At 45.3% G+C, this 18749-nt stretch overlaps 1 protein-coding gene across 2 annotated transcripts in view; it reads right to left on the bottom strand.

The window, feature by feature from the left end:
* Positions 1 to 1131: 1131 nt before the first annotated feature.
* The window catches only part of LOC129700774 (choline transporter-like protein 3), a 67870-nt gene continuing 50252 nt past the window's right edge, over positions 1132 to 18749 (bottom strand). The window contains exons 13-16 of one of the 2 annotated variants that reach the window (XM_055641463.1): positions 11465 to 11602; positions 9649 to 9885; positions 3946 to 4044; positions 1132 to 1307 (exon numbers count right to left, since the gene is read on the bottom strand). In XM_055641463.1, the coding sequence (XP_055497438.1) occupies positions 1290 to 1307; positions 3946 to 4044; positions 9649 to 9885; positions 11465 to 11602 (492 nt within the window). In that variant the 3' untranslated portion in view covers positions 1132 to 1289. Of the gene's footprint in view, positions 1308 to 3945; positions 4045 to 9648; positions 9886 to 11464; positions 11603 to 18749 lie in introns of those variants that run through there. The other variant, XM_055641464.1, reaches the window with a different exon arrangement.

Here is an 18749-nt window from a genome sequence, read left to right as displayed (position 1 = left end):
AAAGGAGGAAGTTGCATCCATCTAGTAATCCAAGAAGAGCTGTATGGTCAGCAATACTCATGCCAGCCTTTTTAATTCTGCATTTTGTTTACAGAGAATAATACCGCAGGGGTCAGAATTGGAATCCAACTGAGCAATAGACTTGGAACAGGGAGTGAATGATTGTGGGGGGGAAAGTTTCTTGTGATAAACAGGTATCAATAAGTAACGTTAAATATTCCTATGCTATTACATCATATTTATCAAATATCTTTTGAAAACTTCCACTTAAAATTTAAAAAAATGTACTATCTCTTGTGTATTCAAGATTTATTCACTTTAGAAAATAATTTACCATTATGGTTTGTGATTTAGTGTTGGTTAATACATTACAGTTTTGGTGACCTCTAGTATTAAGGGTTAGTATTCTACAACCATCTGGAATTGGCACGATTTAACATAGATATATATATATATACACTTAAAAAGACGGTCATTCAATTTGAAATACAGATGTCAACACTGGAATCCTTTGCCATCGTATCATAAGGATTTGGAAAGTCCCCAAATCATAATATAACAAACTGCCTGTTCCATTTGGTGGAAACATTCACCATAAGGACAATTCCACTCAATGTTAGCACTTGGGGGAGGGAATGGACAGACAACATTTCAGGTCAGGATCCTTCCTCAGCTTCCTTTTCTTGCGAATGAAACCAAAGGAAGAGTTAGATCTCAAGCTAGGTGTTGAGCAGCCAGGTTGGTGTCTCAATGAAGAAGCCTCAGTTGGAGCGTTTGAGGGATATGGGTCAAACGCAGGCAGGTGGGACTAGTGTAGATGGGGCATGTTGGTTGGTGTGGGCAAGTTGGGCAGAAGGGCCTGTTTTCACATTGTATGACTCTACAAACAGTCCCGGCCCTTCCATTCCCTCCCCAGATGATGTCTGACCCACTGAATTCCTCTAGCACTTATGTTTTGCTTAAGATTCCAACATCTACAGTCTCTTCTGTCTCACACGAGTTTGTGCACAGATGTAATTATAGGCTGAAACACTTAAAACACAAGTACCTTACGATTTGATTACTGGAGCCAAATGTACAGGGAGGTCAACAAGGGAAAATAAATAACAATTTAAAAAAAAAAAAAAAAAATCAGATAATCCTTTTTATTTAAATATAGAAAAATATTTCCACTTGATTCACGCCATTCGGACAAACTTGACGGATGGCTCCACCCTCTAGCTTGCGGTTATTAAATATTACCGCTTTGATGGAAGATGAAGGCCTATTTCCAGTCCACTGGAGTCACATCATGTGGCATCTCTATCCTGCCAAACAAAAATATTACATTGCAGTTTTAGTTCTGCAGCTGTGATGTATTGAATATTAACTACAGTGAAAATAATATTCGTGTCAGCTAAACATGCTACCATGCTCGAGGCAAGATCTTGGAACTCAAGGGCTGCGATTTCCTCTGAGTTTAATGAGCAGAAAAACATAAACACTTGGCTATACAACAATATGCAACAAGGGTGGCACTAGGGCGGTAGAGCTGCTGCCTTACAGCACCAGAGATCCAGCTTGATGCTGATTACGGGTGCTGTTTGTATGCAGTATGTACTCTCCTCGTGACCTGCGTGGGTTTCTCCGGGTGCTCCAGTTTCCTCCCACACTCCAATGACGCACAGGTTTGCAGGTTAATTGGCTTCAGTAATATTTTAACTTGTCCCTAGTAGATGTAGGATAGTGTTAGCGCATGGGGATCTGATCGCTGGTCGGCTGACGGTCCTGTTTCCGCGCTGTATCTCTAAACTAAACATTAGATGTTGCTGTATAATTATTCTGATATTTCTCAGGACATGAAGTCAGCCCAAGGTTCTGCCCTTGATACATTCACCTCCACAAAACAATTGATATTTGAGGCTTCTCTTTCCCTCACAATGAAGACCTGTGTGTAGTCTGCAGGGTTGCATGCCAGGGTGCAGTAGGAGATGAGATTGCCATGGTTATTATCTGTCAGGCTTAGTTTGTTTTCAGCAAACAATTGTACTCTTGTTGGATCTCACCTTGCAGGTCCGATACACCATAGTAGCAGAATTAGACCATTCGGCCCATCTACTCTGCCTTTCAATCATGGCTGATCTATCTTTCCCTCTCAACCTCATTTTGCTACCATCTCCTGTAATCCCTGACGCCCTTACTAATCAAGAACCGATCAATCTCTACTTTAAAAATACCAAATGCCTTGCCCTCCACAGCCGTCTGTAGCAATGAATTCCCACAGATTCACCACCTTCTGACTAAAGAAATTCCTCCTTACCTCTGTTCTAAAGATAATTCATTTTATTCTGAGGCTGTGCCCTGTAGTTCTAGACTCTCCCATCACTAGAAACATCTTTTCCACACCCACTCTAAAGACAACGTCAAGGACTTTATTGCTAGAATCCTAAACAACCTAACAATATTCTCCATAACCAATTCCTCCTTCCACTTCATGAATGAGTGTGGGTTGCTTATTTATTTACTTCAGATCCTTCCTCCTTTCACTACTAAGCCTTTGAATCATTGGTTTTGTGGTTTACTTCCAATGTAGCTCATCAGGATTATCAGCATTAAGACACAATTTCAGGTCATTCCCGTCTTCACAGAGTATGACAACCATTTCCTCTTAAAGCAGTTTTTTTTTTTGTGTGTGTGTGTGGACAAAAAAGAGCCAGTACATAAAATAAGCTAGAAAGAAACAAAGTACTTCGTGGGTCAGGCAGCATCTCTTGAGAACATGGACAGGGGGGTGGTATTTCGGATCAGGAAGACTGAAGATGCGACCTAACCCCATTCATCGCCTATCCACATTCTCATGGGGTACTGCCTGGTCCACTGAGAAGATACAGCCCTTTGCCTTTTTCTTCTTCTTTGTAAACCAGCAGTTCCTTGTGCCTCTAAAAAATTAAGCTAAATTTTTCAACAATATTTTTCCACCAATATACCTCCATCTGTTTTGATTTTATGACCAACCAACTTCTAATTTAATAAACATGTGGAATTCTTTACCACAGAAGGCTGTGGAGGCAAAGTCAGTGGATATGTGTTTATGCCAGAGATGGATAGATTCTTGATTAGTACGCGTGTCAGAGGTTATGGGGAGAAGGCAGGAGAATGGGGTTAGGAGGGAGAGATAGATCAGCCATGATTGAATGGCAGCGTTGGGCCGAATGGCCCAATTCTGCTCTTATCCCTCATGATCTTATGAGACTAATAGCTAAAATAAACCTAAAAAATTTGAAGGTTGAGTTTTTTTGTGTTTTAGAGTCATGTTGGCATGTATCGTTAAAAAAAACACTGTCGCCAAGTCATTAAGAAAACAAGTCAAAAGTTGGCCTAAATTGCAAGGAGCTGGAGTACACAAGCAGGTTGTAGATGAGGTAACAGCAGACGTACTGCACAGCTATAAGAACCTTACTTAAGGAAGGAAATAGTTACAATGGAGGCAGTTCAGAGAAAGTTCACAAGGTTGTTTCCTGAAAAGAAGAAGATGCCTTGGAGAATAACAGCAGATTAGGCACTGTTTATCTCATCTTTAATTTAGTTTAGAGATACAGCATGGAAACAGGCTCTTCAGCTAACTAAAAACTAAAACGACTCCAATTTCCTCGTGTACCGCAGCAAGATTGTCATGATTAATGTCCACAAAAAACATTCCTTGTGATCATAACCATAGTTTGTGAACCTTCTCTTAAGATAATTGGACATTTTTACCCTAACTGTACAGCAGGGGGATACAGAAATGAGAGTTGTTGTTGAATTCCTCATCTTATTTGTGCATTTTACTGGTTAACATTTGAGTCATAAGACACAGATATTTTAAAGTGGACAGATTTTGAGATATCCACAGGAGACTGAATTGAAATGAGCACTATCCTGCCACAACTTAGTACAGTTATTACTGTGACAGTTCTCCACACTGACCATTGGCTGCAGTTCTGCCACGTAGCTGTTATTCTCCTCGTTTGCTTTGTTACTTCCACTTTTCCTCTTCGCTTTTTCGTTGGTTTTGCCTATAAATTTCTAGAGAGAAGCAATAAGAGTTATTCTGGCAGTGTTTAATGAAAGCATCATTCTATGGTAATAGGATCTCTGAAAAAATGAAACTAATGCTGGTAACAAAACACACACACACGCACACACAATCAAATATTAAGCTATCTTGAAAGGTCTTCATGACAGATGCATCTGCTCTTTAGATTAGACAAATGCAAATACTGTATTTCTCAAACTTAGAAACCGTCCTTGTTGAGCAAACATTAAAAGAAGAGCAAGTTGTTTGCTACAAAGTAGTTGAAAGGTCAGCTGGTCCCCAAGTATCTTATCTCTCATTGTGAAGTGCAAGTGAAATGAATTTGCCAGCAGTTGTACAATAAAAAAAAGAACACACAATACACAATAAAAATTTACACAAACATCGGTTGGTCTGCCTTGTCCAGCTTACTGAAGTAACGTGCCAAATTGAGCCGAAACAGAAGATGTAGAAGCACATGCCAGGTCAAGCAGCATCAAAGTGGGGGGTGGGGGTGGGGGAAGAAGAAACGCTGACATTTCAAGTCAACGACACTTCATCAGAAATAAAGAGTGAGCAGACAAGTGGGGAGAGAATGGGTGTAATTTCTATGTTGGAATGCAGATTTAAAGTGACAGATATAATGTGCTGTACAGCATGAAAACAGGTCCTTCGGCCACCTTGACCAAGTTGATATATTGGGCTAGTCCCACTTGGCTGCATTTGGCTCCGTTAGAGACAAGCAAAAGAAAAGGAACAAATTGAAAAAGAGACGGCCACATCTGTGGAGAGACAGATTGAGGCAAAAGGAGAGACAGTAAACCCTCGTTATTACGGACCTCCTTAAAACGGATTTTGGTTATAACGGACGGACCTACCTACCTTGACCACCAGGTCGGACTGCCGACCCAAAACGTTGCCCATCCTTTTTCTCCGGAGACGCTGGCTGACCCGCTGAGTGACTCCAGCTCTTTGTGCCTATCTTTAATATTAACTAGCATCTGCAGTTCTTTGTATCCACCAATAGAAGCTTGGAGTTGCCTTTGTGGTCTAAACAAAGGCGTGCTGCAAAGTTGTGATCCCCATCTGTGTTTGGTTTCACAATGCGAGGAAACCATATTATGGACACCAAATGCAGAAGGTCATAAGGCCTTAAGGGATAGGAGTAGAATTAGGCCATTTGGCCCATCAAGTCTACTCTGCCATTCAATCATGGCTGATCTATCTTCTCCCAATACAATAGAGGTCTTATATCAACGATACAATTGAAGTCTTAGAGAGGTGCATAAATTCATGAGGGGAATAGAACAGGTAGACACACAGAGTCTCTTGCCCAGAATAGAGGAATTGAGAATCAGAGGACATGTTTAAGGTGAAGGGGGAATGATTTAACAGGAATATGAAGGGTAACTCTTTCACACAAATGGTGGTGGGTTTATGGAACGAGTTGCCAGAAGCGGTAGTTGAGGCAGGGATTATCGCAACGTTTAATAAACAATTAGACCGGTGTGTGGCTAGGACAGGTTTAGAAAATCCCCGGAAATCCCCCAGGGTGCCCGTGGACAGTACGTAGTCCCTTGCTAAAACCACCCGGACGCTGACGTAACCCCGGAAAAGGAGCAGGAAAAGGGGCTGATCCCTCTTCAGCCTGGCGCCGTGACCAGGCCAACCTGGCCAGGCCCAGGAGCAGCCCAACCAGGACATCTTCAGCCCTACCCTCTCCCCTCCGCACAGGGTGTCCAAAGATGAGGACGGTGGGTGTGAAGTGCAGCCAGAAGGCAAGGTATTGGAAAAGGTGCTGCAACCTCACACACTCCGTATACACGTGGAACGCAGGCTCTTCCAGCCCGCGTGTGTGTGGACATTGGTGGGCAGGAGCCCGAGTTGAGCTGGAGGTTTGCTCCTTGCACTCACTCTGCCTCGGGATACACCATGTACCCGCTGACCAAAGTGGGCCTGGATTCACTATGCATCTGGTCGCCAACCTTATGCCCGTGAGGATTGGTGGCTCACCAAACTTTTGGAAGAAGATAAATGCTGATAAACAACAATTGTTTTGCTTTAAAACCAAATAAATATTTTTAAAAAAAAACACATTCACATTCTTTCATGTTTAATGGGCGCAGCACAATGACTGAGTCACTGTCTCACAGCCAGAGTTCCGGACCATTGATCGCAAGGCATGAGTTCAAATCCCACCATGACAGCTGAGGAATTTAAACTGAAGTAATTAAATAAATCTGGAATTAGAATTAGCCTCAGTAATGGTAACTATGAAACTGTATGTAAACAATCTAGTGCACTGAATGCCCTTCAATGATCTGCCATCCTATCTGCTAATGTGACCCTAGATCTTGCCCTCGCTGCTCAGGGGTAATTCACAAGGGCAATAAATGCCAGCGTTGTCCATATTGCCAGACCAAATGAATGGCCTGTCCGACACTCAAGAGACAGAAAAGTAAGAGCTGGCAGGGCAAGAGTCTAGAGAGCGAGGAGTCAAGGGTGTTTGATTGTCATATATGTCACCAAAACTGAACAATTAAATTTTTACCTGCAGCGGCACAACAGATGTCTTCACATATAATACCATAATAAACACCATAATAAACTAAAAAAGTTTAATAATTAAAAAGTTTAAAAAAAAAACTATCAAACAAACAAATAGGGTGACACAGCGGTAGAGTTGTTGCCTTACAGAGCCAGAGGCCCAGGTTCGATCCTGACTACAGGTGTTGTCTGTACGGTGGTTTGTACGCTCTCCCCATGGCCGCGTGGGTTTTCTCCAGGTGCTCTGGTTTCCTCCCACACTCCAAAGACATACAGGTTTGTAAGTTAGTTAGCTTCAGTGAATTGTCCCTAATAAGTGGGATAATGCTGGTGGACAAGGGGTCGCTGAGCAGCACGGATACAGTAAGCCAAAAGGACCCAATTACGTGCTGTATCTCTAAAAAACCCAAACTATACAATAATACTGCAAAGACAGGAACGACACAGTGGTCGAGGGTTATCTGGGCCAGTAAGTTACACAGATCCACTGATTGTTAAAATGTTCATCTGGTAGAAAAACCCAAAGGAGAAATAAATCAGATTTACTTTGTTGTCTTGAGATTGAGTGATGGAAGTGAAAAGTCCCACCAGAAACATCGAGTTGGACATGGTGAGCTCTCATTGTTTAGGAAAGTAACTGGAGGAGTGCAAAGTGTAACCTGTGACTATACAAAAAACACATGGAGGGAATACTTGGCAGCTCCCAGGGAACAGTAATCTGTCCTGAAACAGCCCCACCAGAGATGGCAGCACACCATTATACAGGCAAGCGGGAGTCGTCTTTGGGACATCTCATGGATCAAAGACAGGCAAGATAACTTCTTGCTTAAGATAGACACAAAATGCCGGAATAACTCAACCGGTCAGGCAGCATCTCTGGAGGGAAGGAATGGGTGACGTTTCGGGTCATGTGTCTATCTTTGGTGGAAACCAGCATCTGCAGTTCCTTCTTGCTTAACACCCACCGTCTCCCCATCAGCTGATGAATCGGTGCTACTCCATGTTTAGCGACCAACTTGGACGGAGTAAAGCACAGGATCCAGATAAGATCTTCAGTGGCGATCAGCGAGAGTGGCTTGCTCTCTGAGCTGCCCCAGTCCGGAAGGCCTCGGCTGCCAAACCAGGTAGTGGGTGAATTGGCACTTACAGAATGCCGACTTGACCTCGTTCTTACCAATCATCTTGTGGACAACAGCAGCAATTGGAATTCATTTCCACAGATATTTTCATACTGTTTTTAACTGTGTTTATGTGAAGGGCGCGGGGGGAGGGGAGGGGGAAACTGTTTAAAATCTCTTCCCTGCACGGGAGACCCGGCCTTTTCCCTGTCGGGTCTCCGTTGTCGTTGGGGCCTAGCACTGTGGAGCGGCCTCCAACCGGAACGACCTGGAGGCTCCAGTCACGGAGCCTCCGGACCACTTACCATCGTGGGGCTGGCCGGCCTCGGAGCATGGGGAGCGGTGGTGGGGAGCTGCTGCGGCCCGACTCTGGAGCTCGGAGGCTCCAGCAACGCACCTTCTGTGGACTGTGATATCGGGAGCTCGTGGGTCCAGGTGGGAGACCGCTTTCCGGAGCTCCCGCAACGCAACTTCCCCAGCCCGTGTCGCGGGGTTGGAATGAACCGGAGCGGGGCCGTACATCGCCCGGCACGGCTTTAAAGGCCGCGGGACATTCCAGAGCCCGCCGGGGACTCCAACATTGTGACACTAGACCTGGAGTGGGGCCGTACATCGCCCGGCACGGCCTAAAATGGCCGTGGGACTTACCATCGCCCGCCTGGAGCTTCAACATCGGGAGAAAAATCAAGAGCAGGGGAGAGAAAAGACTTTGCCTTCCATCACAGTGAGGAGGAGGTTCACTATGATGGATATGTGTCTAGTAGGAATCGTTTTTTTGTTTGTAAGGCTGTAGAAACAGAGTTTGGTTTGAGCCTCACTGAGGTTCAAATGACAATAAATATTGTATTGTATTGTATTGTATTGAAGGCAGTGGAGTCCAAGTCAATGGATATTTTTACGGCAGAGATAGATAGATTCTTGATTAATACGGGTGTCAGGGGTAATGGGGAGAAGGCAGGAGAATGGGGTTGAGAGGGAAAGCAAGATCAGCCCTGATAGAATGGCGGAGTAGACGATGGGCTGAATGGCCTAATTCTGCTCCTATCACTTATGAACTGCATACAATAGCATTGGTGGAAGTGATCATCACACAGACCTATCTTTACACAGAGGACACCATCCATTGTGTTGTATTGTAACAAACCAGCAATGGTTCAGATCAAAGCTTTTGGAGTCTTGCCACATCTAGTTGTAGCAGATGATGGACAATTACTCAGCTCCTGGGAAGAAGAGGCTCCACGAATATCTTATTTTACGACAATGGACAAGGCCAGCATGCGAGTGCCAAGGGAAAACTGAAGCATTTACATCCACATTCAGCTACAAGTGACAAGTAGATCCACCTTGTCCCCCTCCAGAGGTTCTTCTGATTTGTCTCAGAACCCAGTTACATGAATGTAATGCAATATCATGACACGGTGATGTGCGGCGTGCATGAAGAGGCTGTGAGCTGCCCACCACCATTCTAGCTGTAGGGTAATTGTCCTTGTTTGGCCATTTGATACAGACTCTTCCTGTGATAAACACGAAATGTTGGAGTAACTCAGCGGGACAGGCAGCATCTCTGGAGAGAAGGAATGGGTGACGTTTCAGGTCTAGACCCTTCTTTTCCGTCCCGACACGTCACCCATTCCTTCTATCCAAGAGATGCTGCCTGTCCCGCTGAGTTGCTCCATTGTTTTTTGTCTATCTTCGGTGTAAACCAGCATCTGCAGTTCCTTCCTATGCATTCTCTTTTCCGTGATACCAGCCCGACCACCAACCAATCCCTTAGTGTCCTTCAGACCTACACAACAGTGACATTGGTAAATGATGTTATTGAAGAACAAGTTGACTTGTAGGTAAAATGGAACATGTTGATCCATCCTCCCACCACTCCTGCCTTTCATTTGCTTGCTAGGGAAGAGGGGATATGGAGACCGGAAGGGTCAGCGCTCCCCTTGCACTTACCATTAGCTCCTTGTCCATGAAGTATGGTTTTTCCGCAGACCCATCATTAGTGGCCAGATCAACAGCGTAGCACATGAACAAGGCATCCACCACCATCTCAAACACCGACAGGAAGCAATGGGCCACCAAATAGGCAAAAAAGGCCACCATTATGAGAGGGATTGCCCAGAAGTTCAGATCGCGGGTGTAGTTGAATGCCATGAGTCCTCCGAAGACTGTGAAACACACAATGAACACCTGAAAAGAACAAGTACTGATGTACATCACATTCACAAATATCAAGCAAAACACCACTCCTAAACCCAGGCCGTGTACCTTGTCAACCCTTAGAGCGGCACGGTGGCGCAACGGTAGAGTTGCTGCCTTACAGCGTTTGCAGAGCCGGAGGCACGGGTTCGATCCTGACTACTGGTGCATGTCTGTACAGAGTTTGTACGTTCCCCCCGTGACCTGCGTGGGGTTTCTCCGAGATCTTTGGTTTCCTCCCACACTACAAAGACATACAGGTTTGTAGGTTTATTGGCTTGGGTTTGTATACTTGGTATAAGTGTAAATTGTCCCTAGTGTGTGCAGGCTTGTGTTAATGTGCGGGGATCGCAGGTCAGTGTGGACTCGGTGGGCCGAAGGGCCTGTTTCGGCGCTGTATCTCTAAACTAAACTAAACCCGTGTACATGATAAGGTTTTTACAGCCAATTATTTCCCCTCCCTTTCTGTTTGCTCCAAGTCTTTACCAGGATATGAAATCATTGTGTATAGGAATGTATAGGGATGAATTGCAGATGCTGGCTTACTCTAAACATAGACGTAAAATGCTGGAGTAACCCAGCAGGCCAGGTGGCATCTGTAGAGTAAGAATGGGTGACAGACAGCACCCATGGTCAGGATTGAACCCGGGTCTCTGGCGCAGTAAGGTGCAACTCTACCGCTGCACCACTGCGCCACCCTGATTAGATGCTGCCATGTTAGAATGAAGCAATATCAATTTCAGATGTTTAAGAAGGAACTGCAGATGCTGGAAAATCAAAGGTAGACCAAAATGCTGGAGAAACTCAACGGGTGAGGCAGCATCTACGGAGCGAAGGAAATAGGCAACGTTTTGGGTCGAAACCCTTCTTCAGACGTATTTCAGATGGATGTATTTCAGATGGATGGATTGACTGATAGTGGTTACATGACTCACATCATCTTCAGAGCTCTTAGTCTGAAGAAGGGTCTCGACCCGAAACGCCACCCACTCCTTCTTTCCAGATTCTGCCTGTCCCGCTGAGTTACTCCAGCATTTTATGAAATCAGGGTGTCACACGTCACCTTGGCGGCTGTGTTCAGGTGTGAGCTTGTGAAGGGGGTATTTGGAGACAATTCATTCAACAGAAGTTGAATGAAACAGAAGCAACGCTTCCACGCGATCTTTGGCTCAACGAGTCCATCCAGTGGAATCATTCTGACAAAAAGGCTTTCCTACTTCTGTTGATCTTTTTAGTTTTGTTTAGTTTAGAGATACGGTTCAGAAACAGACCCTTTGGATCACCGAGTCCATGCTGACCAGTGATCCCCACACACTAACACTATCCTACACATATTAGGGACAATTTACAATTTTACCGATGCCAATTAACCTACAAACCTGTATGTCTTTGGAGTGTGGGAGGAAACCGGAGCACCCGGAGAAAAGTCACACAAGTCACGGGGAGACCGTATAAACTCCATACAGACCGCACCCGTGGTCTGGATTGAACCCAGGTCTCTGACGCTGTAAGGCAGCAACTCTACCGCTGCGCCACCGTGCCACATCTTAAAAAGCATTAAAGTGCTCACCTTTCCAAGGAACAACAGGAAGTCTCCAAAGCAGTTGATTGTGGCTACATTCAGCGCATTGTTGACAATGAGAAGGAAAGCATCTTTGGCGGAGGTGCAGAAATTTGTCCCGTTGATCGCAGTTGCAATGTATGCATTCTGAAAGAGAACGTGAAAAGTTTACATTGCACATCTGGGTTTAGTTACTGAGCATTGTTCACGGGAGCATTTTGCAACCTTCTCTCGCCTCCTCTCCTTGCGGCAAGGTGGCGCACCCACAGAGCTACTGCCTTGCAGCGCCAGAGACCCGGGTTCAATCCTGACTACGTGTGCTTGTCTGTACGGAGTTTGTACGTTCTCCCCGTGATCTGCGTGGGTTTTATCCGAGATCTTCGGTGTCCTCCCACACTCCAAAGACGTACGTACAGGTTTATAGCTTAATTGGGTTGGTATAAATGTAAAATTGTCCCAGGTAGGGTAGGGTAGTGTTAATGTGCGGGGACTGCTGATCGGTGTGGACTCGGTGGGTCGAAGGACCTGGTCCCGTGATGTATCTCTAAACTAAAAACTAAACTTATGGCTTTCCTACAACTACATATGGTTAGGAATCCCTCATTTCTTTGCAAATACAATAAATGCACTGCTCATTGTTCCCGACTTGATCCTCACAACATCGTATCAGTTAATTGGCATCTCCTCAGCAGATCAATTGAGGGTTCACCTTCAATACCAACAGAAATCGGAATGACAATGGGTACATTGAAAGTCCACGGTGTTGATATGAGAACATATGACACAAAAAGCTGGAGTAACTCAGTGTGTCAGACAGCATCTCTGGTGAGAAGGAAAAGGTGACATTTGGGGTCGAGACCCTTCTTCAGACTGAGAGTCAGGGGAGAGGGAACCGAGAGATATGAAAAGGTACATAAAACAGATTAATGAAAGATATGCAACAAGACAGATGTAAGCCAGCAACGATGATCAAGGAAATGTGGAGCCCACAATGGTCCGTTGTGGGCCGTGGGGGAGGAGATAACGAGTAACACAAACGGTGAAACTCAGCAGGAGTTGATACATGAATTCTGTCCTCGTTGAGTCGCTAGACAGCAGTGGTGGGATCACAGTCTGCAGTGGGAAGTGGGCTGACTGGAAAGTCTTTGCACATTGAACATTCAAGCCATGCACACAAGCCCAGTTTCCAATCGGAAGTGTGAAGAATGCATTTCTCTCGGTTTATTTCCAGCAAAAATAAAGTTAGAAGAATAAAGCTAACTTCCCTGCTCAGAATTCCATTAACACCAGCATGCAGGTTAACATTGGTTCCAATAATAATACTATGAAAGTCAGAGAGTTATTCAGCACTAACAGACCTTGCAGTCCAGCTTGCTCATGCCTCAATACATTTGCCTGCATATGGCCCATATCTCTGAACCTTTTTTTTCCTTCCATGTATTTGTCCAAATGTCTTTTAAATGCTGTAATTACATCTGCCTCTTCCAAATCCTTTGACAGCTCGTTCCATATACCCACCTCATACTGTGTGAGACAGTTGACCCTCTGGAAATAATTGTCCTGTTTAAATCTTTCCCCTCTCACCTTAAATCTATAATCTCTTTTAGATTCCCCTAACCTTGGGCATGGACCATTCACCTTGTCCATGCCCTTTGTGGTTTTATACTGTACACCTCCATAAAGTCATCCCTCAGCCTCAGAGGCTCACCCCAGTCTAAACCTATAACCCAAGCCTCAATATAACTCAACAACATGGATAGGACTGGTTTAGAAGGGTATGGGGCTAAACGCAGGAAGGTGGGACTAGTGTAGATGGGATAAGCCCTTCACTCCCGGTATCATCCTTATGAGTCTTTTATAGTCAGTCATACAGTGTGGAAACAGGCCCTTCCGTCCACTTGTCCACACCGGCCAACATGTCCCAACTACATTAGTCCCACCTGCCCTCGTTTGAGCCACATCCCTCCAAATCTGTCCTATCCATGTACCTGTCTAACTGTTTCTTAAACTTTGGGATAGTCCCTGCCTCAACTACATCCTCTGGCAGCTTGTTCCATGCGCCCGCCACCCATTGTGTGAAAATGTTACCCCTCAGATTCCTGTTAAAAATGTTCTGCAACCTTTCCAAGTCAATGACATCCCCCTGTGGCTGGGAGACCAGAACCAAGCACAGTGCTCCAAGTGTGGTCCCAACATCCAATAACCTCAGTAGCCAAAAGCTGGCTCCCGTGGTGGTTTTACACTGACATAACACAGCTACAGGAAATGGCATGGTCATAGGGAAACCAATCTGAATGTGTATTTCATTCAATGTTTATTTGGGATCCTAGCCCATTGAAACAGAGCAAATTGAATAAAATACTTGCCAATTTAAAGGTAATGTATACCGAAGAGAGTGTAGAATGACACATGATCACAGGGTAAGGAGAGACATTGACAAAGTGCATGCAGCTGGGATTAGTTTGAAATTGGCACCATGGTTGGCATAGGCATTGTGAGGCAAAGGGTATGTCCTTGCCCTGTACCGTTCTCTGTTCTACGCGCTTGCAGGAAAAGCCTTACCAACAACGTGAATCCAACCTCCACAGCTCACGTTGAACAGCAACACCCATTAAAGATAGACACAAAATGCTGGAGTAACTCAGCGGGACAGGCAGCATCTCTGGAGCGAAGGAATGGGTGACGTTTCGGGTTGGACCCTTCTTCAGTCTCGACCCAGGAAGTCACCCATTCAGAGATGCTGCCTGAGTCACTCCAGCATTTTGTGTCTATCTTCAATGCATCTGCAGTTCCTTCCTAAACAGCAGCCAGTCATTGTTTCACGACACTGGAGCTCCACAAATGGAAGATCTCTAGTCAGGGTGTATTGACCGGCTGATATCCACGACTCTTGAGGCACATTTTGTGCCCCTGCCTAACCTAGCGGCTCACCACTCTGGGGTCTACCCACCATTGCGACAAGGTGGGGTTTGGGTCATGGTGAGGGGTTGATTAGCTTTCAATGCCCTCATTAAAATTCTCATTTATAGGAAGGAACTGCAGATGCTGGTTTACCCCAAAGATGGACACAAAATGTTGGAGTAACTCAGCGGGACAGGCAGCATCCCTGGAGAGAAGGAATGGGTAACATTTCGGCTCGAGGCCTTTCTTCAGACTGAGAGTCAAGGGAGAGGGAGACACAGAGATAAGGATGGGTAAGGTGTGAAAACGACAGATCAAATGGGATGATGATCAAGGAAAATGTATGGTTCATTGTTAGCTGAAGGGAAGATGACAACGAGGACATGCAATCAGTAAAATGTAATCAGGGGGCAGTTCGACTAATCAGAGAGCTGGTATGGGGGGAGGAGGGGGGGGGGGAGAAGGGGGAGGGGAGGGGGGAGGGGGAAGGGGGATATCTCTCATTGTTCCTCCAATTTGCATTGGGCCTCAACTCTGACAATGGAGGAGGCCGAGGACACAAAGGTCAGTGTGGGAATGGGAGGAGGAGTTAAAGTGTTTAGCAACTGGGCGATCACAAGGGCCAGGCAAACTGAATGGATGTGTTCAGCTGAATAGATGTGAACAGTCTGTCCCAGTCAGAAGATATCCTAACTAGCTTGTTAGGATACAAATCACACACCTTAAGCAGAGGGTCACAGTTTAAGAATAAGCGGTATTTAGGACTGAGACTTTTTTTATCCAGAGAGTTGTGAATCTGTGGAATTCTCTGCCACAGAAGACAGTGGATGTTTTCAAGAGAGAGTTAGATTTAGCTCTTAGAGTTAGCGGAGTCAAGGGATATGGGGAAAAAGCAGGAACGGGGTACTGATTTTGGATGATCAGCCGTGACCACATTGAATGGCGGTCAAGGAAAGAGCGTTCACGTCGCGGCCCTGCTCCCACCAATGTTTCCACCACCATGCACAAGAAGCACAAGACAAACACCATTGTGTGCAGATGCTGAGAAGTGCGTTCAGCTCCGGCTGAACAAATTCTAATCTTGTGTATGGACTCAATAAGAAGAAGATCATATTGAATGGCAGTGCTGGCTCGAAGGGCCGAATGGCCTACTCTTGCACCTATTTTTCTATGTTTCTAAATGTACACACATGTTTAATAGTGTGTTGAACCTTTGGTATCCTCAACTCAAGAGTCATTGAATGTGGAAAGAGGCCCCATCTACACTAGTCCCACCTGCTTGGGTCTGCGCGCCAATAGGCTGCATGCCAATTGTCACGCATGCCAATTCTCTAAATGTTTTGCATTCAATTCGTGGCGAGGACTGCTCCAAAAATGAGCTGCTTCAGAAACCTCTCTCATTATCACCTGCACAAACTATCGATCGGTACAAACTGTTCCACACGGGCGTTACCCATTGCCTGGAAAACCCGGATCCCACCGCCAAGCCCCTGAATATGCCTTTGTGAACAGTTAGCATGGGGATGTGCCCGCTGAGGAAGGAGAGCGAGTGTGCTTGGTGCAGTGAGGAATCACGACAAAAAAACCATTGGCCTTCGTCTCATCAAGTCAATGCCTCTGCCAGGAAACATTCCACCCACCCGAATTGCAAGATGTTTGTGCCAATGGTTTCGGCAGTCGAGATACTGTGGAAAACCTTGTGCCTGGGGCACAAAGCTGATACCCTCTTCTAATAGCCCCCAGCCGCTGAGATAATCGCTGGTCTCTGTGACCTGCTGAACTACAGTACTTTTTCCTCATGCCTAGACTAACAACTGAGAGTTCAAAGCCTGCACCCCATGATATCAGCCGAATGAAAGCTGCACTGACCCCTAACAGCCATTCAATCTTTCCGATGTACGACCGCAAACACTGCTGTTGTTCTAAAGTGGCATCTGATTATAAGGCTGCTAGGCCTCTCTCTCTGTCTCTCTCTCTCTCTGACACCCCCTCCCCCTGCAGCCACTGACGGGATCGGCATTGTGTCACAGGAAACTGAGAGACAGAGGTGGAGATCGGCCGATTATCAAGCACCTACAGCTAATGCAAATTTAAAGCATCGTTTACTCATTCTGCACCATGTCCACTTCTGCACATAATTTGAGGAAGGTCATTCTTGCTACGGAGGGAGTGCAGCGTAGGTTCACTAGGTTAATTCCCAGGAGAAACTCAGCGGGTGCAGCAGCATCTATGGAGCGAAGGAAATAGGCAACGTTTCGGGCAGAAACCCGAAGGGTTTCGGCCCGAAACGTTGCCTATTTCCTTCGATCCATAGATGCTGCTGCACCCGCTGAGTTTCTCCAGCTTTTCTGTGTAACCTTCGATTCTCCAGCATCTGCAGTTCCCTCTTAAACACAGGTTAATTCCCGGGATGGCAGGACTGTCGTATGATGAAAGAATGGAACGACTGGGCATGTATTCACTGGAATTTAGACGGATGAGAGTGGATCTTATGGAAACATATACAATTATTAAGGGATTGAACAGGCTAAATGTAGGAAATATGTTCCCGATGTTGGGGGAGTCCGGAACCAGGGGCCACAGTTGAAAAATAAGGGGTAGGCCATTTAGAACTGAGATGAGGAAAATCTTTTTCACCCAGAGAGTTGTGAATCTGTGGAATTCTCTGCCTCGGAAGGCAGTGGAGGCCGATTCACTGGATGCATTCAAAAGAGAGTTAGATAAAGCTCTTAGGGCTAGTGGAATCAAGGGGTATGAGAAGGCAGGAACGGGGTACTGAATGTGGATGATCAGCCATGATCACATTAAATGGCGGTGCTGGCTCAAAGGGGCAAATGGCCTACTCCTGCACCTATTGTCTATGTATCTATGATTCAGCGACAGCTTCTTCCCAGCTCTTATCAGGCAACTGAACCATCCTACCGACAACTAAAGCCATCCAGTTCTACCTTATTGAAGACACTCGGCCTATCTTTGATCGGACATTACTGGACTTTATCTTGCACTAAACATTATTCTCTTTATCATGTATCTGTACACTGCGGATGCCATCGAATGTAATCATGTATTGTCTTTCCGCTGAGTGGTTAGCACGCAACAAAAGCTTTTCACTGTACCTCGGTACATAGAAACATAGAAACATAGAAATTAGGTGCAGGAGTAGGCCATTCGGCCCTTCGAGCCTGCACCGCCATTCAATATGATCATGGCTGATCATCCAACTCAGTATCCCGTACCTGCCTTCTCTCCATACCCCCTGATTCCCTTAGCCACAAGGGCCACATCTAACTCCCTCTTAAATATAGCCAATGAACTGGCCTCAACTACTCTCTGTGGCAGAGAGTTCCAGAGATTCACCACTCTCTGTGTGAAAAAAAGTTCTTCTCATCTCGGTTTTAAAGGATTTCCCCCTTATCCTTAAGCTGTGACCCCTTGTCCTGGACTTCCCTAACATCGGGAACAATCTTCCTGCATCTAGCCTGTCCAACCCCTTAAGAATTTTGTAAGTTTCTATAAGATCCCTCTCAATCTCCTAAATTCTAGAGAGTATAAACCAAGTCTATCCAGTCTTTCTTCATAAGACAGTCCTGCCATCCCAGGAATCAGTCTGGTGAACCGTCTTTGCACTCCCTCTATGGCAATAATGTCCTTCCTCAGATTTGGAGACCAAAACTGTACGTAATACTCCAGGTGTGGTCTCACCAAGACCCTGTACAACTGCAGTAGAACCTCCCTGCTCCTATACTCAAATCGTTTTGCAATGAAAGCTAACATACCATTGTCTTTCTTTACTGCCTGCTGCACCTGCGTCCCGACCTTCAATGACGGCTGTACCATGGCACCCAGGTCTCGCGGCATCTCCCCCTTTCCCACACGGCCACCACTTTGTAAATAGTTCGCTTTCCTGATTTTCCCACAAAAATGGATAACCTCACATTTTGCATCCACATTATACTGCATCTGCCAAACATTTGCCCACTCACCCAGCCTATCCAAGTCACCTTGCAGTCTCCTAGCATCCACCTCACAGCTAACACTGCCCCCAGCTTAGTGTCATCCGCAAACTTGGAGATATTGCCTTCAATTCCCTCATCCAGATCATTAATACAATACATGATACAATAAACATGATACAATATGTACATGGTACATCATGTACATGATACATGATACAATAAACTAAACTGAACAGAGCTAAAACCTGTATTATTCTATCTTCCCCCATCCTGGCTCATACTCTCAGTCTCCTTTTACACAGCGATGGGATAAAACGATATTCAACAAGCCATTAAACATATCCACTTTATATCCTGGGTATTTACTCAGACAGTGTGAAGTTAGGAGTCTAGATTATATTGTTGATATTGCCTCACATTATATGGTTTTATGGTTA

This window comes from Leucoraja erinacea, chromosome 10 (genome assembly GCF_028641065.1).
Source record: "Leucoraja erinacea ecotype New England chromosome 10, Leri_hhj_1, whole genome shotgun sequence".
NCBI lineage: Eukaryota > Metazoa > Chordata > Chondrichthyes > Rajiformes > Rajidae > Leucoraja > Leucoraja erinaceus.
The sequence above is the reverse complement of the archived record's forward strand: the minus strand, read 5'-3'. Positions and strand labels throughout refer to the sequence as shown.